This window comes from Enoplosus armatus, chromosome 3 (assembly GCF_043641665.1).
Source record: "Enoplosus armatus isolate fEnoArm2 chromosome 3, fEnoArm2.hap1, whole genome shotgun sequence".
Lineage (NCBI taxonomy): Eukaryota > Metazoa > Chordata > Actinopteri > Centrarchiformes > Enoplosidae > Enoplosus > Enoplosus armatus.
This window is the reverse complement of record NC_092182.1, coordinates 16879442-16901051: the sequence shown is the minus strand read 5'-3', so window position 1 is coordinate 16901051 and position 21610 is coordinate 16879442. Positions and strand designations below refer to the sequence as shown.

At 43.3% G+C, this 21610-nt stretch overlaps 1 protein-coding gene across 5 annotated transcripts in view; it reads right to left on the bottom strand.

Annotated features, from left to right (window-relative positions):
• Positions 1–11325: 11325 nt before the first annotated feature.
• pax7a (paired box 7a) overlaps positions 11326–21610 on the bottom strand; it is a 42865-nt gene continuing 32580 nt past the window's right edge. For all 5 annotated transcript variants that reach the window (XM_070902890.1, XM_070902891.1, XM_070902892.1 and 2 more), the window contains exons 8-9: positions 12663–12912; positions 11326–11441 (exon numbers count right to left, since the gene is read on the bottom strand). In XM_070902890.1, coding sequence (XP_070758991.1) covers positions 11326–11441; positions 12663–12912 — 366 coding nt within the window. The remainder of the gene's footprint in view (positions 11442–12662; positions 12913–21610) is intronic.

Below are 21610 nucleotides of genomic sequence, written 5' to 3'. Positions count from 1 at the left end.
ACTGTTTTCACTGGAAATCACACTGCAGTGGAGATATTTCTCGTTCCTGAGACAAACAATCAACAGAAAGTCTAACAGAAATACAGTACGCTGTTCATGTCTGACAGACCCACTTGGATTCCTCTTGGATCAGACTCACCACCAGTAGGATGTTAGTTCATCTTAGTTGTGGCAATCAATCAAAAATGGACTGAGTTTGATTTGCTGTTTTCATTTCCCTCTGCTGTTAGCTGATGTCTTCATCCACTGGACACTCAGCTTGACCAAATGTCCATGCATCACTAATGTTAAATAATCTGAATAATCCACTTAATTAGTGTACTACAACACAGGCAGATTTGTGCAGTGATGTTAAATCTGTTCTGCTTTGGGAGAGGTTTGGTCTTACATTGTTCCTGTTCTTGATTATTGTTGCCTTTTTTCTGCATCATGTCTAATCACAACTAGCCAGATACGGTTTGACCAATTGGATGCAGCCAAAGACTCACGTTCCCAACATGTATACACACAAAAAAGGAACAGATTTGACCCCAGTTCACAAATGTGGAGAAATCTGCACAAGATAAGTGCCTACCTATGATTTGTGAAATCCTCACTGCTGTTGTTCTACTCCTTTTCAACATGAATGGCAGTGAGTGGTGCTTAGTTGAAAAAAAAGACACACAAGAGGTGAACAATTTCACTTTTTGAGATCAATTCATTTAGAACACAATTTTACGGTTGGGATTGTGTGAAATGATGAATTTTGATTACATACACCTTTGTGTTGTGTCGCTGCCACTGTAAACCTGCAAACCACATTAAATGTCTTTAATGTCGGGGTTTGATATTTAGGTGTAGATATATAGACATTATGTAGACACTATATGATAACATTGCAAATTATTATTAAATTATAAAAAAATAAATAAATTGAAATTTACATGCAGGAAAACGCATCACTCTGCAAATCTGATTTAAATCTAATCTAATTCTTGGATTAAATTATTACTCATGTGAATTCTCTGCTTTAAAAACATTCGTTCTGAGAGGGCAAAGACTGCCGGGCTCGGATGTAACATGACAAACAAGGCAGAACATTTCGTTTGGCTTCGTATGAATTAATCAGTGGAAATGGGCAGACATGTTGAGCAAACAGTCATTTAAGACTCTGCTGAGACACTGATGGAAGCCATGATTCAATTAGATACTGAGCTCTTAAAGATGCAACAAGTCTTTCAGCTCGGGAGGGAGGACAACAACCACAGCTGGCTTCAACAGAAACCCACAACTGTGGCTGACGCTCACACTTCTGTAAAGCTCCAGAGGACGGGTTCAATCAGATGAGAAGTGAAAACAACTGCAAAAAATAATAACATTGGGAAATATTGTGTATTCAGGTCAGACTTTATTTTTGTATGCAAATTAATTGTGTTGGAAATAGTATTTATCATTTAGAGGAGCCAGGAGGAGAAAAATCTGTTAGACCTTGTACACATGTGGAACTCGGTCACTTGGCCCATGTGTGTAACTACTTTACCTCTTTTTTAATTTATTGTACATGAGTACATTTTACATCTGTGAAGCACATTTTGTAGCTCCTTTGCACTGCAGAAACTGGCATTAAAGCTGTGTGATCATATAAAGGAAATAAGACAGTTGTTGTCTATATTGTTGGTTGGCAAGTTAATCACGAAAATAATACCAGAATATTGTTCTTCTAAAATATCATATTTATAATTACACTCATATTGTATAAAATGTACAATATTGACCTCAAATTAAAGCTTAAATTCAACATTGTCTGTGTGTTTCTTCTTAAAGTAACTCAGCAACATTTACTCAGACTGTAATATACAACTCTTATAATCAATTTCTATCAATATTTTTAGTAATTTTACTTAAATGAAACCTCTGCAAAATGTATTTTGCCTGAGCAGGATACAAAGTGGTTTATTCCCCTAATTCACAAATATTTGCATGTGTGTAAACCTGCAGATTTTACGAGCTACAAAAATATAAAAGTCATAATTATATATATATATATAAATAGAATTGTGACAGAATAATAAAACAACCACTATGCTTTACTATTATTGAGTACATGCATCTGATGAATACTTAAATAGTATAACATCTTCATCACCCCCCCCCCCCCCCCATCAGGTAAAGCCTGCTTTCGACTATATTAATCAGGCAACTGCAAAAGCATTCTTACTGCTGAAGTGCTCATTTGCATAACCTATAAGCCAGTGGGTGAATGTACGTGATCAAGTGACGCATTAAAAGAGAACTCATATCTCAATTGAAACAACACAAAGTAGATTTGTACCAGACATGACGTATCTTTCTAAAAGTCTGTTAATGTTTGATTAGAATTTGATTATTATATATTATTATCTTTGAATCTGAAGTGACTGAATGATGGAATGCCGCATGGTGAGTTTTTCTGTGTTTTTGTTTGGCATTTGGCGGGTGTTGTCACTTTAGGGTTGGGGCAGCAGGGAGTTGAGAGGCACCGCGAGCCTCATGCTGAGTCCCCTGGTGCTGCCCCTCTCTCATCCATGAGAAGAGTCTCCTCTCCCCTGCTAAGTTTGCAAAGTCCAATTTTCAGCTAATATGGAGGTCGCAACAGCAGGCGCAGAGGGCGTAGTAGGACATAATGGCTATGGGATTGTAAATATTGGTTTTAGAGAGACACAATTGGAGGGCAAGCGGAGAGAAATTTCCATAGAGTATGTGCGAGCACCATTGGAGGCCTTGGTGCGGCAGAATAGATTTTCCATTCTAGTGTGTCACATTAGATTTTCGGAGGTGCTCAGTGGCAGGTACATGTCATTAGTAACACTTTAGCACAGTAATGAACCTTTTTATTTATCCGGTGCTTCTCTCATGAATGAATAAGGAGCTGCTCCCCAACTGTGCCCAGCCGTGAGGAGCAGACAGAGGAGGCAGAGAGAGAGAGAGGGGGAGAGAGAGAGAGAGAGAGAGAGAGAGAGAGAGAGAGAGAGAGCGAGAGAGAAAGAGAGAGAGAGAGAGAGAGAGAGCGAGAGAGAAAGAGAGAGCGAGCCTTGAGCATTATGAAGTCGAAAGGGGAACGTGGAGCCCTGGGGAATGCTGAGGAGGGTTAAATGATCATTATTGTGACACTCACATGCACACACATATGCATCAGTGAACAAAAGAGCATACACACACATGCACACGCACACACACATGCACACTCCCCACCTCCGCTCCCTGGGGTCCTGATCTGACACTCTATTTACACACACATTTACACAGTCTACTCCCTCCTTTATAAAGCTGACAGGTACTTAAGCGGTACATTACTCTGAGGAGCTCAAGCCTCACGGCGGTGTAACCAAACTGTCCATTCACTGCTAGCCTTGTCTCAGTGTTCATTCAATAATGGCCTCGGAGAAATGCACCAGTAACGAGCGCTTGTAACTGGGCAGGCCGGCCCGGGAGTCTGACGCTAAGCATCAGGAGACTTTTAAGATGGCCCCGGCTCATTGAGTGGAAAAGAAAAAATCTGTCAGGGTTCAGTAGCTTGTGGAGAAACTGAGAGCCTCAGCTGACTTTAAGCCACATGGGAGCTCAGCTCTCCAGACCTGCCGACACCAGTAGAGTTTCTGCATTAGAAATCAATAGTACAGGTTTATCAGAGTCTTGACATCACCGAAAACCAATCAGTGAGAGTCTGTCTTCGGTCAGTGACTTAACCATCATTATACAGGTGGTAAACCTCAATCTTAGCGCCTCCTCCTCGGCTCCTCTCAGCTCCCTGCCTGGTGCAGTGAAGCGGTTAGAGTGGCAATGGCTGGCGTGGTCAGGGCCCCATGTCACCCCCAGCATCCTCAGTGTTCATTTCCCTTTCATCTTGAGTGTGAAATCGCTGCCGGTGCAGCACTGACCTCAGCATTAAGAGGTCAACTATTGAAATCTGATGTGCGCCTCTCTGGCTGAGGGACTTCAACAGATGGAGGGAAAGAGAAGGAAGGTAAGAAATGGAAGGAGAAAGGAGAATCATGTGAACAAGTCGTCCATTATAGCATGAAGTCTTTAAAAGTTACTTTGTGGAGTGAGAAATTATTATTTATCTTGGTTTGTTTCAATTTTGGAAGATTTCTTTCAAAGGAGATCAAGATTTTAAAAATAAACACGAGAGTAGATGAAGTTAAGATTGCAAATTCATCACTGCCTGAGACTGCAGTGGATATAAGAGAAGTGAGGTAAAGGTTTGATTATGAATTTGAATATTACAATGAAAGTCTGTGTTCAAGGTCATGTTCAATATGTGGACATACCTACCACTCATGCACTACTCATAAATAAGTAGTTTGTAACAGTTCACGCGTTACATCTCCATTTCTTTTTCTAGAAACGTCATGTTTTACTTTCATGTTTTTCCTCACAGTTAAGGACACTGATATCTCTGAGCAGAGAAACTCCCAAAAACTCAGAACTTTGCAGCTTTTGGCAGCTTTCTACAAAATACATGCCAGAACTTCCTGTCTCTATGTGTTTCAAACATAAGGTTCTGCATTTAAAGTCAATTCGACACCTCATCTCAGTGTGAATCCCCTCCGAAAGCATATGTGATATGAAGCGTCAGAGAAGTTTGAGGTCTTGTCTCATATTTCCCATCGGCTACACTTTCATCCCTCTCTCTGCAGCAGACCACCCCTAGCAACCCTGCCCAAATAAGGTGTTCTGCCTTCAGTACTCTCCTCTCTGAAGAATCTGAAGAGTTCAGAATCTGCCGAAACTTTGGATCTCAAACACAAACATCTTTTATTCAAAGGGTGTCTGTAATCACAAATAAATAGCATTTCTAGCGATGTGCACAAGGCACAAGAGAGAGAGAGGAGCCTATCTCAGGAGCAGATAACTAGTAGATATGATTCCTTAGATAAGGAGCAGTAATTTGGCTTTTAGAGATAGCTCCGGGGGCCGCTGTGCTGAGCTGCGCTGATTTACTGTGTGTATGGGAGGTTGTTTTTTTCCACATTTTTATCTCTCCTGTTGAAGAGCTTTTCATCTCTGATGATTTTCTCTCTTTTATATGTATTTCCCCCAGAAGGTGAGATCACAAACCCACAGAAGGCAGAGTGGCATGTTTTAAAGCGATGGACAAAATACAAATATTTGAAAATGTATTTCATGGTAATTATGTCAGGTTTCATGGCCTTGGCACAGTACTGAGGCACAGCCTGGATGCCTTAATTTGTATAGAAACTGTAATCATTTGTTCATTTCAAGGTGAAAATTGCATTTTTTAATTTAAATTGTATCCTGCGTGATAGGCTATTATCTAGAAAAATTGTCGCTGTGTATGGCGGTCTATGCCCTGCCGTCACGCCTGTTTAGAGCCCACCTCTCCTGAGAAAGGGCTTATATGTGAATCTCCTGACTGAATGCACCCAGCTTGTTCTTCACTTAGGGCCGCCACTGCACTCATTTCCATTTTTGTTATTAATATTAATTAGTTTGAGAGCACAGCTCAGATTTTAAATGTAAATCAAGCTTGGCTTCACAGTGATTTTTATCTCGCTCCGATTTCTTAGATTTACAACTTTACTCGGACTTTTTTCTTCTCCTTTTCGTTTAAAAAAAACATGCTTTAAGGGAGGTGTGTGTGTGTGTGTGTGTGTGTGTGTGTTTATGTATGTGCACACTTGTATTTGCAATATTGGACAACTAAGTCAAGTTATATCTTGATGATGAAGTGCAATATAGGTAAAATATTTTATAATTGGGACACAGTTTGTGACAAATCTGACGACTCTAAGCTATGACAATACCCCATTTGAGCTCTTGCTTTTTACTTATACATGACAGATTGTCTATCTATAATACCTGAGAGGGGTAACCATGAAATCCAAAATACCTCAAATGTTCTGAAAATAAGATTTTCTCCCTATGCAAAACACACAGTTGGGATGAGATATATGCACACCAAGCTGTGCGTCTGTGTCTGTGTCAGTGGGATCCTTGAGGTGACGAGCACAAAGCTGAGGCTCAGGTACACGGCGTATGCTGGCATAATTACAGGATTTGGAGGATTATTATACTGTAAGTGCTTTCATGGCGACAGCTGGGAGCTTTTTACTCCCCGTGACACATAATCTCAAAGAATAAAACCAAGACCCCCAGAGCATCTCTTAATCATTTCTTAGCATACCTGCACACGGCTCTGAACTCTTTTTCTGAAGACAGATTTGTAAAATTAGAATATAATTATCATATCTGGTATAAATCATTCTAAAGTCATGTTTTCAAACACATATTTTCTTTAAAATGGAGACCTATTTTTCCTCACTGAAGGCCCTCGCTGGTCGTTTATGTTCTTCGTCTTCATGGCTTTCCTGACTCTTTAGCAGCAGGTTATTTATCACAGCATGGCCAGGTTCAGGAGCCTGGTCCTAAATTAGATCTGAATCAGAGCCTGTATTCCATGGCTCAATCTGAAAGTGAGTATGACCAGGCTGAGGCTGGGACTTCTCTATCGCTGCCTCCCGAGCGATAGGGCCTCCTGGTCTCTACAGTTAGGCTCAGGAGTTTCATTTCCATCCCTGTGATCTAAACAAACCCATTACCGCCAGCCATTTATGCACAGGGGCAGTACGCAAGCCCCAGGCCTGAGGACACAGCCCACGGCTAAGCTACCGTGGCACAGAGCCACCTTCAATGGCCGTGTGTCCATATAGAGAGGGGAGAGGAGGAACGGAGAGCCCGGGCCTCTGCACTTTATCTAAACCACTCCAGAGAGGCGAGTGGAATCGGCTCTTGTGGGCTCTGTTTATCCTCTGCTCCTGTAGTCAATCAATTAGGGGATCAAAGGAGGAGATGAGGGAAGTGTCACAAAGCTCTCCCACACACCACCGCCTGAGCTGCCACCTCGTCCAGTCTGAGTGACAGCAGACCGGAGGGAGACAAAACTCTCAGGCCGGCACCTCAGGAGACAAGCTGGAGCAAAGGGGACAACCATAGCACATGCCAAGGTCTAATCTGGACAACCAGAACACAAACTTTTAAAGGAATATATGAGGGATGACACACAGCCGGCAAAGAGCCACCTAACAATGCATATTAAATATGCTGAGAGGACCCACCGAAGTCTCCTCAGAGTGAACTCATATACAAAATGTTGTAACTGATCATATTCCTGCCTTATTGACATGTGTCTCCAGATCCCAATAACACTGTTTCTTCTTCTTCTTTTTAAATGTGTGTTTTGTAATTAGACACTGAGGAGAATTTCCATTTGCATCAAATGTAACTGAGCCTCGATGATATAATGTGGTGATAACACTGCAGTTTGTAGCTGATTTGAATCTGTAAATCGAAAGGGAATACTAAATATTCTGCGTCTATTTATACTCGCTGAGCTGTTCAAAGCTCTCAAATATTTAACAAAGTATGAAATATGAATGATAGTTACCTCATGATAACACAGTCTAAATAGAAGTTTATTCAGATGAATACTTATTTAGCATCAAATTTATCTCCTAATACAATTTGATGTTAATGATGTTAATACTTGATTAGTGATGCCTTTAATTAGTTTCATTTAATTGCAAATGAACTGTAAAGTATTGGTTATTATTTTGTGGTATATAAAATGGAAACATATCTCTCACAACTTGGCATGATTAGCTTGTCTTTAGCGATTTACACAAGACTATGTGTAGACATTTTATAGACCGCAGACACATCCAACATGTTTGAGACGTGTTTAAAATCAGTCGGGACTGAATGAACATACCTGAGGCGTGTTTGACAGACCTCCAGGGGTGCTGATGGTAAAAAACTGAATGAGCTCGACTGTTCTGACGTGTCATATAAAGCACAGCGGATGCTTCCACACCACACCGGTTAGTTCCCCTGCATTCGCACCATACCACAGAGATTTGCAGACAACATTCCCCGGCCAGCAGTGGGAGAGAGGAGAGCACTGCTGGTCAGTGGGCAGAATGAATGACTTCCTACAGCTGCAACCAGACACGCTCTCAGTCTGTGTCTCTGCGTCTGGGACGTCTGAGCTCTCATCACTCCCTTATCACATCACACCAGCACTAGAACAGGCACTGCTGGCCTGCTGGCTCCACTACTCGAACACACGTGGAGGACACACACACACTCATACATCCATGCACGGGCAATGTGCATATACTTATGTATGCATATATATATATATATATATATATATACAGCATGTGCACAGGTGCACTCATGAACTTCACACTGGGGCTGCAACCAGCAATTATTTACATTATTGATTCATCTGCTGACCTATTTTCCCCTTTTTTAATTATTACATTTTTACTGTGATTATGTCAAGGTGCCATGGTGATGTCATCACACTGCATTTTTTATCCGACCAACAGACCAAAACTCAAAAATATTGAAATCAGAATGATATACAACAGTGAAAAGCAGCAAATTCTCAGTTGTGAGAAGTTGAATAATAATTTCAGTTTTTTTGTTTAAAAAATGATTTAAATGATCAATTGATTATAAAAAATAATAATCACACTACTATTACACACGTATATGCATGGTAAAACTACCTCAAATAAAAATTGAATATGTTTAAAAGAAACATGCAAAACAGTCACAACACACAATAAAAAAGACAAATGGCGGAATCAGTTTTGGATCTTTAATTGATAACAGTTACGCCAGTGTTACAGTAAACACACCAACAGGCTGAAGGTAGTAAATACCAGTACAAGTTTCCCACTACTCTAATACTTCATACAGCAGAATAAATTATACCATGATAATATACACACATGCGGAACAGAAAAAGGAGTAAAGCAAAGCACAGATGTCAGAAAGCAACTAAACAGGTTAGGGGTCAAACAGACGGGAGCGGGGGTAAGGAGTTGTGTGCTTTAAATATCCAAATGTTTATTGACGCAAGTGTTAGAAATGGGTTTGATACACTAAAGACGATTCTAAAATTCTTCCTTTTCAAAATATACACGAGTGAGGCGTCTAAGCGGAGCAGCTGGAACTGCTGCGATTCAGTGCGGAGTCAGCGTTACTTTGACTTCTTCCTCCTGAAGTCTTATTGGTCCACAAATCAAATGTGACTCAATTCAGATTCCCAGAGCAGAGAGGCTGTCTTCACCAGCTTCATCATCATCATCGTCGTTGTCGTGCTGAACCGTTGGTAGATTCCCACACAGAAAGTCTTGGGGGTTCAGGTCCATGGTCCAGTCAAGTCTGGTCTGCATTAATAACCAGTCTGTAAGATCAGATCAAAATGCTCTGACACATTTTCAAATATACAATGGTCCAGTGGTCCGGGGGAGTCTATCTGTGTCACCAAGCTTCCACTTTCCATTGAGCTCAGTTTGATCCTCTTTTATACAATTTTAATTGGAACATTTTTAATGGAATTTTATATTTTACTAATTTATACAAATTCATTCCTACTTGGGCCCAAAAACAGAAAGAAAACTTTTGGTCAAAAGAAGTAAACCAGTTAAATACAATTAAAACAAAACCAACAGAAAACAAGCCAGTTAAGGAAACTCAAATCAAACATTTACTTCCACAGATCCCTCGCTGTCCTACCACTCAACATAGTTTTGTTTTAGTATAAAACATACTCTTTATAAACAAACAATACACAATCTGCTCCAGCTACTGTACAGTTTTCAGTTTTTAAAAGGCGACTGAGGACCAAATCCTGACTTGAGATATAAGTGAACAGTTCTGTGTGCACCGTCATCACACTGGTGCCAAGGAGGGAAAAAAAAAAATCACACACATCTCAAGGGAACAGCTGGTCCTGGATCGTGTCAAAAGTCAACTATGAGTGCTACACAAATGTCTCATATCCACTATTCTTTAATTTTTTTTGTACATTTCTGTGAGTACGTCAAAGAGGAGGATTAGAGGGGGCTCCGGTCCAAACCAGAGAGGGGGGCCAATCAGTGGTGTTACCTGTGCCCTTTCACAACTGACTGGATTATATGATTTTCCAGAGTGCATGTGAATGGCACAGCTTGTGTACTCTTTAATCTCATAACAGAAAGCGCTGGAATGCTTATAGTATATTCGTAGATGGAGCCTGTGGAATGTTTTGAAGAATGCTTATTTAGTCCGAGAGTGGAAACCAACTGAAGGTGCATTTACAAAATGTGCTAATTACTCTATAAAAACAGAAATACTGGCTAGCAATGGAAAGGGTCACTGTGAATTAGCTTTGACATTATTTTTTGTGTGATGTAATCTGCTTTACACTGTTAAAGTCACTCAGGGTTCCCTGGCAGATGGGATTTGGGAGGAGTAGGGGGGGGGGTTGAGTTAGCCCTCCTTGGCAAGGTCCATATTTCTAAACAAAATACATTAATTTCCCCAATCCTGTTTTTGCAAACAATGCCCCCCTCCCCATGGACCGCAGCTAAGGATGGGATGGAGGTTAGAAGGGGAAAGCTATTGGCCGCCAAAATGCTGCTTTAATTCCCTGCAGAATCCATCCAGCCAGACTTCCCACAGAGTGGCCAAGTTCTTTAGGAATGTCAAGATGAATATGAAAGTGGGAAGGTCAAATCGCTCACGAACATTAGAGCTCAGGGAACAGGCAGAGGAACAGCAGCTTGGAAAACAATCATCCTCTCTTGTGTGACTGTGCCGACACGCAAAAAACATGCACACGCAACAGACACTCACTCCCAAATCGTCTCAGTCATCCACACTGTGTTTTACACACCAACATCTAACAGAGAAAAGAGATACGAATGGAATCAAAGAACAACATAAATCACATTAACCATAATCATATAACAGCAACAATAATCTTAACAATATCAAAAAGGAACAAGAATAAGAGTCGTTCAAATGATATTGGCTTTGTTAACTACTATGAACAGCAAGGTCAAAGTACATGTTGTTGATGGCTCTAAATGTGTGCTGGACTGCAGCCATGACAAACAGGAACCCGGGCCAAGGCGGCCGACCATCCTCGGGTGTTCTGGGGTCCTGTCTGGCCTTCTGAGCAAAACAAAACAGGGTTTGGGGCTGGGGGAAGGAGTACAAGGAGCAGGCAGAGACGCCCGAAGATTGAGAAAGAGAGGGTGCAGAGCCGCCTGGTGGTTGACAATGGCGTGAAAAGTTTAGTTCCATTCCCCGGAGTGCCTTGTCACACCCGCAAGCGTCACTTTCTCGGGTACACAGCGAGGCCGCGTGTCTGTGCGCTGATGTCATGGCCGGGCTGCAGAGCGAGCAGCAGAGAGGCGAGCTGGAGTTGGAGTCCAGACTTGATGGAGCATGGAGGAGGGTGGCAGAGGGCGGAGGAGAGTGGTGCAGGGTGTGTACCCGAGGGCTTTAGTAGGCCTGTCCCGTCTCCACCTGCAGCAGTCCCAGCACGGCCGAGTGGTCTCCAAGTTTCATCCTCCTCTGGGTGGACAAGCTCACGTTCTTAGCCAGGTAGTCTACTGCAGCTACACAGAAACAAAAAGACAGAGAAAAAAAAAAAAAAAAGCACACACGTCAGACAGGTGGTGGATTCCTGAGACATATGTCCTATTCACTCTCATTTCATTCCTCTGATTAAGGCTGAAATAAGTTGTGGCAGAAGCGAGTGAGTCAAATGAAAAACAATTCACAGAGAGAGAGTGAAAGATAAAAACCCCTCCCCTGTCCCTTGTCTGAGGTTGGCACGCTGCTGGCACGGAGCATGTGCATCCTGGTAAAGTCTCCATGCTGTCACTCAGACGGGTCCCCGTGTGTGTTCTGTGTGCCAGTCTTCATTACACTTGGCATCTCTGATTTCATGCCCTCCACACTCCACATGGCCGATCATTTTCATCCTCAGACAGCAGCTCTCTCCTCTCTCCTCCATTCATTACCCATCTACTGTGCTCAATCACCATCTTAATTAACCTCACATCAGCTCACATCCGCACTGCCATCAGTTTCTTGCTGCTGACAAAACGCTGGTGCGCACACACACAAAATGTGACGGATAGGCACGCGCTCACGTGCATTCACGCACCACAACACAAACACATTTAGGACAAACCAGCAGATGCACAACATGCCAGATCACTACTAGAAGCTGCATATAAATACAAACAAATGTGGGCTAGCTGGCGCTGGCTAGCTTGTTGGGAAAGTGTGCTTCATTTTACCTCTTATGAATGGCTGTGACAGCATCAGTCAATTATGCTAATCTAATAAAGCAAACTCTTTCCTGCCCTGAGGGTGTGTGTATATGTGTGTGTGTGTGTTTGTGTGTGTGATGGAGAACAGAGAAAGAGGGAGAGAGAGCGAGGTGGGCAAGAGGACACTGTGGCCCCTGAGGGTGTGCCGTGCTTTGAAGTGGCCCTCTCCTCTTTCCCATCCAAGTGGAGTGGGGTGTGACTAAGGCAGCTCTCTAGGAGGATGGTGGTGGTGTTGGTGGTGGTGTAAGGGTGGGGGGCTCTTTATCAAGAGCACGTGTCTGCCTCCACCAACCAGGGTGCAAAGGTCAGGAGGCTCTCTTGCCTGGGAGTTGGGCATCACTTCACAGGCTTTTTAAATCTAATCAACTTGAGAGGAGGATATAAAAGAATGACCTGCTCTCGTTTGGACACATAAAAAGACAAAAGCACTTGTTCATAAAGGTATTCAAGCTAAGCACAAATATTCAGGATGTTAATGTTAAAGCAGGGTTTACTCACTCTGGCCGTACTGGCTATACTGGTAGCCTGCAGTGACGGGGTCCACGCTGTAGCTGGTGGCGCTGTAGGTGGGAGGGCAGTATGACTGGGAGGAAGCCAGGCTGTCCACACTCTTGATGGTGTCAGAGCGCTGGCTGCAGCTGGCTGAGATGGGGTTGGAGCTCTCCAGGCTGCTGTGCAGGGGGGAAATGGAAAAGTCGTGCTGGGGCTGGGAGGGTACAGCGCTGGGGTTGCTCAGGATACTCATCACCTGGGGGGTGGAGAAGGGGGAACGGAGGATGTTAGAAATTTGGAAAATTGAGGATCAAAGCATTGACAGAGTTGAGGGAAAGTACTTCTTTCCTGCAAATATAGAGCCATCCTAGCACTTCACGGTAAATATGCCAATAGAAATAGACCATTTCAACTTTGAAATAGGGAAAGGGAAAAACTTCCCCATCTTTTTTTTTTAAAGAGCAGGGGAAAGGATACAAGGAGGGTGATGAGGTTAGAAAAAAGAGAAAGGGAACAAGAGAGACTGTTTCCATTAGCTGGCACTGGCAGTAAGTGTTCTGCTGTGGGACAGAAGGGTCCCAGGGTGATAATAGACCCACCATCCGTGCCAGACAGCCCCTGTCCCGGAGCCTGAGGCCTGAGCCCGAGCCTACAGCACAACAAGCACCAAGGGAGTCCCTAATCCCTCGCCCCTAGCCTACCCATCTCATGAATAGTAATGGAGTTGGAACTGGTAAATGATCCCCTCAGATCCCCACACAAAGTAGGCTCCACAAACCTTACTGAGGGGCCCGCTGATACTGCAGGTTGAGGCTCGCCTGAATATCACAGTGTGTATATTATTCATAGCGCATAAAAGCTTCCAATTCAATATTCTAGATTAATGTAATAGCATGTGACATTCGTCAGAAGAAGGTCTCAAAATATGTTAAAATGGAAGAGATTACCTCTAGTGCTACTCCAGTCTGAAGCACAGCAGCCCAGAACACTGTGAAGAATTTTGTTTTCTTATGCCGCGAGTTTCTTTAAGTGAAAAAGGAAAGTGGAGTGTGTGTGTGTGTGTGTGTGTGGGAGGGGGTGGTAAAAAGGGAATTGTCCCACACATGCTTCCCTCCTATAGCAGGGAAGCCTTCCCTTCAACATCAGGTTCATGTTGAGTTTTGCTATGCTGAAATGGCCTTTGGCCCCTTGGCTGCTAAACCAATTAGCCCATCATGGAGGTGGTTACAGGGGTGATGCACACACAGACATATGTTTGCATGCATGCACACACACATATGCTGCAAACATAGAGGCAATGCACGGGCAAGCCAAACAGTCCACAAATGATGCACTAAGCCAGGAATATCCCACAGAGGGAAAATTAACCACATTCTGCAAATTAATCATATCTTTAGAAAAGGCCTCCCAGGAAATATAAAGCACTCGAAGCACATCAGAAACATAAAGTCTGGTTAGTCATTTCCACATGTTAATTCTATCAGTATGGAAACCCCCACCCTGTCCCCTCCACATCTGTGGACAAAGCATGTGACATGTATCCATAAGAGGGAGATTCATGGCCCTCTTCATGCTGGACACATGTGATGCTCCCTCACATATGGAGCCGAGCTGCGGACTGTGAGGAGGATAAGAGGAGTATATGTCCTGATGGTTTGTGGTGGCTGAAAGTGAAGGGGGAGAGCTTGTTAAGTGTCCTGAGAAAGACAGCTGGAGGGCATGAGTCCATTTTAGTCATTGGTTAATTGAAGCTTGATTACATCGCTCCCTTATGAAATAGAATAGCCAACAATTGGCCCGAATATTATTCATGGCCATAAAAGTTCTTCAAAAGAAAATGACTTCTTATCATTGACATTGTGGCAGTTTTGCTATTTTAGTGGATTAGGATGGATCGGCCACTTTAGAGTCTAACAAGTGTTGTCATGTGTGAGGATGTCGCCATCCTTCAGTCGTCCTTCCCAAAAGAGGATTCTTAATGATTTGAGTTTCGCTAGAGGGGAGAAGGTAAGCTCTTCAGGAGTAGTCAAGTTGTCATTAGCTGTGTATCAGTTAGACTTTGTGTTCGCAAAAAAATCAATGCTGTTTTCACCATTGTCCTCTCAATCTGATGAAGGCACAGATAGAGGCGAACTTATCTTTCAAGTGTCATGCTGGACTGTGTTGGAGTCACTTCAGCCTCTCAGTTATTCGTGGGTCAGTTTTAATTGCATGGCTTTGTCACTTTGATGTCCCCATAAAGTTCTCTCACTTCACATTCAGGGGTTAAGTGATACTTAGTCACATATGCTCGTAAAAAAAACATCTGCTGCTGGATACCTTCACATATTTCTGTCGCTGCATGCTGTGTAAAACAAAACTTCATAGATATTAAATTCTGGCACAAAGTATTCCTGCTGGCAGCGCTATTCTCCTCAAACTCGTAGCCAGTGAATTTACTCTCAGAGAGGAATAGGAAGCTTTTTGTCAGATTTTTATATATATAACATGAACACAGCTTGACAGACATTAATGGAATATGGTTTTGGATTAACAAGCTTTTTGTTGATGCAATATTTGATGGAGTTTTACTGAATGGGGTCTGGTGCAGCAGGATGTTACTCAAGTTTTAAATTATACATCTCAGTATACACACAGGTGCATTAAACAGGACTTGTGGAGTTTGAATTAGTGTAAAATTTAAGAGCTGAGAAAAATAAATCTTAACAACCACATTATTTTTCCTAACATACTCTTTACACTCTTGCAGAGAAGACTTCCTCCCTGCTTCTCTCCACCCCCCACCTCCCTCTCTTTCCTTGCATACAGCGTCCTCAGCAGCCCAGAGTTCGTTTGTTGTTTGACGTTGTGTGAGTGCTGGTTTGGGAGATAATGTGAGCCAGGACCTAGTTTAAAGGACAATGCTCCAGGGCGTTCCCTGCCTCTCTCAACCACCCCCCCACTCCCCCACCCTCTCCTTCTCCTCTTTCCGCTCCCTCTCTACAGATAGATTACTTTATAAATAATAATAAAAAAGTAATTAATTCTCTCAACTTCTGAGCCTTCCAGCCTGTGGCGAAGTGAATGGGGAAGTGTAAATTGATACAATGTGCATCCTTTCAGATAAATAAATAGCGCACTTGAGACACAAAAAGAGGCCCTTTCATACTTCCCTAATTTCTTCAACAGTCAAATTACATTTTTTTTTGTCTGCGTGAATGTTTGACGAGATGTTCTTTGTTGGATTTGTTTCCAGAATAAAACAAATGTGACAGAGACAGAGCTGAGAGAAACACTGAGTGATGGAAGAAAAAATAAAAACAAAAAGAAGGGGGAAAAAAGTCAGCAAAGAAATAAAGTGCAGATGTGCTGCAATGCAATACAATTAAAACTTGTTGGTGTTATTGCACTTTGACAATTTAGTTTTAAAATGTTGTGCAATATTGAAAGGTGCAGCATTTATGTCTTTTTATACTTAACAGTATGGACTTAATGTGCATCAAATCTGTGGCAAATCTGAGAAAAACGATATCGCGACTGTTCAAGCACCTGAAAATAATAAGTGGGCATATGAACTGGACTAAAACAACACAAATTCAGAAATGTAAAGAGAGGAAATGGAGCAGTGAAAATATGATAGCCTATAGAAAGAGGGCGAGTGGGGCAGGAGAGAGAAGAGAAAGTGATATAGAGTGAGTGAGAGGAAAGTGGAGGCTTTGGGAAGTACAAAGACTCCTGTAGGACTGCGCTGGCCTGAGGGCTAGCCTGCCTGGAGAGCTGATAGGAGCCCCTTCTGTTCCATTCCCGGCGCCAGCGCCAACACACCCCACTCCACAAATACTCTTAATCTGCGCAAGACTGGATTAGTTCCTCTGTCACCGATAGCTCCCTGTTCTGCCCAAATCAAAATGCCCCCAAGATGTACCTTTAAGTTAGGCAGAGGTCACCAGGGCAGACAGGGAAAAAATGAGCACTCCAAATGTCTGTAAGTTATCTGAGTGGTGCAGAATAGCATCTTGCACCTTAGCAGATCTGCCTGGCTGATACTCGCTCCAGCCGAGAATGATTAAAGATCCACAGTGATGACACTGAATTTCAGATCAATATTTGAAGGCCAGTCCTGAGGCTGTGATTACAGGAAGAGAATAGTGTTTAAGTCTGTGACCAGGAGTCACACAGATCGAGTGTCTGGAAAGTGTCTGACTTTGAGAATAAACAAAATATTAAATAAAGACTCTTAAAAGAAAAAAAATATATATATATAGAAAAAATCTAGATATTTTCTTTGCGAAAATAAACCTTATTTTTCTTATTGTTTAAAATCCTCATTTAAAAAATCTGAATCACCTGATAACCTCAAACTACAAACATGAAGGAAGTAAATAACAAATGAAAATATCAGGGACCCCCCCACCAAGTCAGTCGACTCCTGCTCCCACAATGTTCCACCCTTCCCCCATCCCTCACATGAGAGGGCCGGCCCAGCGGGCAGTAAGGCCCCTCATCTGAGCAGACAAAATGACTATTTAAAAATAACAGTGATTGCATAAATTGAATTAAAGCGTTTTGGTCACGGTAGAGGTGGCGCGAGGGGTGGCGTGGGGCCGCAGCAGACAGCCGGGATGGTGGCAGGCAGCAGATGACGGGCTCTGGCCTGCATGCCACTGCGTTAATTGGCCGCGGCACATTAATAAAAACTGAAAAGTGTCTTCCACAAGCACCATAGGATGAAGAGACAGAAGCAGAGTGAGAGGTAGAATGGGAGGAAGGGCGATGAGGAGGAGGGGAGGGGGGTTGGGGCTGGAGGGAGAGAAACGGGCCTTTGAAGAATGTGGTACATATGGGGGGTTGGGGTGGGGTGCTAATTGTGTTCAATTAATTGGCTGATTGGCACTGACAGAATCTGGGCATTGACAAGGCAGGCACAGATGAGGATGATTAGTGGGCACTGGAACAAGCTGTCACTCCTCACAACATGTTAGCCATCCTGCGCCTGTGCCTCTTCTCTCTGCGCTCCATGAGGCTGTTCATGCATACAAAAAGGAGGCTGAAACAAACACAAATGGAATATTCATTTTAGGGTTGTCCGCAACTCTTCACTCTCTCTCTTTGCAGATTTTTATTAAACTAAACTCTCCAGCCCACTTTAGCTCATGCTAGCCTAAATGTTCAAGAAAGCACAGCTGCTCACGCTGGAGGAAGGTCCCCCCTCCCTCCTAAACGCCCCACAGTATAAGCTATAAACTTGGCCCCGCGCTAACCAGAGGTTAATATGCCGTCTATTGGACTGCAATTGGAGAACGTGTGGGGAGCAATCCTCTATTCTCTGCTAGTGATATGCTTGAGTAACTATGGGATGGATTCAGCAACTGGGAACAAGAGAGGCCCCTTCAAAACGCGCGCGCGCACACACACACACACACACACATATGTGCACACACACACACACACACACACACACCCACACATACACACAGTCTTCAACTCTCCGCACCTTGCACCAACGCCTCTTCTAAATTAAACGGCAGATTTTCTGATTCCAGGAGAGTGGTTTCAGCGAGGCAGGGCCTGTGTGCGTGTGTGAGGGAGCAGCACCACAAGGAAAGCGAGGCGGATCGAGGGAGGGAAGGAGAAAAAGAGGGGGAGGAAGAAGAGGAGGAGGTGGTAGTGGAGGGTAGGGTGGGGGTTGTTTGCTAAAAACAGCAGGGGCCAGGTCTAGTGAAAAATGTCAGGTCAAATTGTTCTTGACAGTGTTAATATCTGCACCTCATAGCCATAATTACATGTAAATAAATAGTGAAATAGCTCTCAGCTGGAGACTGAGAGGGGAGAGCTGCTGCAGGAGACGACCAGCTGAGGACCTGACCACCTCCCATATTCTCATCTTATTGTCAGGAGGAAGAAAGGAGGAGCGAGAAAGAGACACGTGCAATGAAGCATGCTGGCAATAGATACTCATATTTCTAGCCTTTTTGTTTTGTTTAGTTTTTTTTTTACAAAGGCTAAGAAAACTGTGAGTGTTAGATCAACTTTGCAAAGGGGGTCACAAGTCCACAGTGAAGTGAAGCAGGGACCAAGGAACGAATGAGGGACATACAGAAAGGGAAGGGGGGCAGAGTTAGAAAACGTGGGTAAGAGAAAAAGTCAGAAAGAGTATTAATCACAGCTATGCACCTGTCAGAGTGGCATCTGGAACTAAAGGGAACCACATGCAGCCAGACAACATCCCAAGACCTCCGGCTAGCAGGACAGGTTCACAGCAAACCAGCCCTCCTTCTTCCTCCGGCCGGCCCATAACCCCCTGCACCCTGACCCCTGACCCTGAAGAGTCACCCAGCGTATGCCCCCACAGACACTTCACCTGCCCTGCAGCCTGCTATTACTGGCTGCATTTAATTATTATTATTACTATTACTATTACTGTTATTATTATTATTTCGATACAAGTCACCTTCAAATTGTGTATGCGGCAGGAAATCTCCGCAGATGAGCATGTGACACAGTGTGTGTCTGTGTGTAATAGGTATTTTAGATAGGATCGATGACTGTGCCTACACTTTAATAAAGGCAGTACCACTCTCCACCTTATAGGCATTTCAACTGCGTGGGACACACAGCATGTGAATCAGTCTCAGTCATTTTCCTCCTTAAATCCCCATCTTCTAGGATTTACTGAAATTCATATTGGCTGCCTCTGCAAGATAAATGTAAATCACATTCCCTTATATTTACTATTTATCAGGATGCAGCAGCTCACTTTCAGCAGGAAATATCTCTCACCCGCACACAAACACCCTTGCATTTAAATAGCATTTTTATTGTCCGCCATAGCCTTTCATCTGGGCGTAGGGAGAAGAGCTGCCTCTCCAGGGGAGAGAGTTGGAGCAAGAGAGGAAGGTGGGGAGAGAGAGGGAGAGAGAGCAAAGCACTATTGGCAAGGCATCGTGGGATGACAAAAAGCCAAATGGAGGGAAGGAAGGTTGGTAGGTGAAAAATAGATTATGAATACATAAAGCTCCGACCAAAAATATTTTGGAATGAAAGAGAAAATGGCTTCACTTGGGTGCTCGTGAGACCTAAAAGACGGAGTGAGCAACAAATGGCTCAGGTACACAGCCGACTACTGTCTCAGCTACTAGCAAATGAGGCCCACATGAAAAGCTGCAGCCATGACCAAGATGAGCTCTATGAGTGGCACTCTGGTTCTGTAAAGTGTCCTAAAGCGTTGAGTTTAGACTGAGAAACATTGCTAGTAGTTATGTCATACTTCATAAAAGCTACAGTCCGTGCAGATTTAAGTCTTTGCAAGCTGCAGAAACAAACCAAGGTACATTATCTTACAGAAGACGAATGCCAACGCGACACAACGACGACGACGATGTGTGCAGAGGTACATTTCTGGTGTCACAGGCACAGAATCTTTCCTCAGAGTTCAAAAGTGTTGCAAAATAGCAGCAAACACTAATAATCTGTGCAGAAACAGTATAGCCAGTGGATATGATTTACAGTCCCTGGATTTTCTTGGCAGCTGCCAACAGCAGGTCTCTTTTTTCTGAAAGCCTCTTACATCTTTTTTTATACTTGCCAAATTGAAACAGTATTTGTTTTAATGGGAGTTCTAATTAACCAGTATGTATTCCCCCTCTTGCTCTGCGAGTGGCTGAGCTATGAATGCAGGCTATGTGCTCATCCCCTTTGATTTGTTGTCAGTGGAGCCTGCCAGCTGACACAGTGCCCGGTGAGAGGCTTAATGCCCAAGTTTTAATAATGTGGGGGACTACATGAATCTCCCCCTCTCATTGGTATTCAGGTGCAGAATGTCTTGTTAGAAGTCAGGGAGGGAGGCGGAATGAAGCCAGAGCTCCAGATTGTTCCGTACATTTTCCCCTCTCCATTTTTTTTTTTTTTTTTTTTTTTTTTTTTGGCAACGGCAGAGCTTGCTTCTTAAAAATAATTCATCCCGTTTTTAAAAGAAGCGTCTGCGCTAGCTAATGGAAGAGCAGCAGCACAGTTTGGAGTCTCCCCTGGCTTATCTCTCTCAGACAGTTGTGGGGAGTCGCTGGTGAGCATGGTGTCAGCGTGCGTGGTACGGTGCAGCGCCGCGCGGGCAGGCAGGCCTGGGGACACAGATCAAAGGGAGGCAGGGGTGAGAGCCGCTCTGCCTCTGATCCCGTGTACGTGTGTGTGTGTGTGTGTGTGTGGAGGCCCGGCCCACTCACACAGCCCAAAGGCCCTCCTCAGATACACACTCACACACACACACATCCTTGTCATTCCAAAACACACAACACTTTCATAAAACTGCAAAACAGAAAAAAAAGTTACCCACAAAACTTTGAGAACTTCTGTCATCAAAACAGAAATAAAATCTCTGTCCACCACACCTTTGGCTTCCCACTCTCCCTATCATGTCTCCCTGTCATGCAGAATAACCTGCGAACATCATGCAGCACCACTGCAAAGCATTCAACAGTGCACTTCCCTCTTTTCTTCTTTTTATTCCCTGATGTCATTACTTCCAGATATTTCTCTGAGGAGTGAAACCCAAGCTCTCTGAGCCACTGAGCTCCTCCTGCATGGCTTCAGCTCTCCAGTCAATGCAGTTGTTTTCTTTTCTCTCCCAGCAGGTGTCCCTGTCATGCAATAATGAGGAATTCAGCCCAAATGTCTCCCCACAAATGCAATGCCCATGAACACCGCTTCAAAGAATAATTTGAAAAGTATCTAAAAGGCTCTTTAGAGTTTCCTATTACCAGGCTTTGTTGAGAGAAGCACAACCTCTTCAGTCAAAGGAAAGCTGTCTGTCCAAAACAAATATTGCTTATTATTGTTGCTTAACAGTATGCAAAATTCAAATTTGAAGCATCATGATGGCCATTTAAAAGGTCGAGACAATGGCCCATTTCAAATGAAATATTAAAAATGAAAAACATCACAATGAAAAAGCAGACATAAGCTTCTTCAGGTAAAGATAG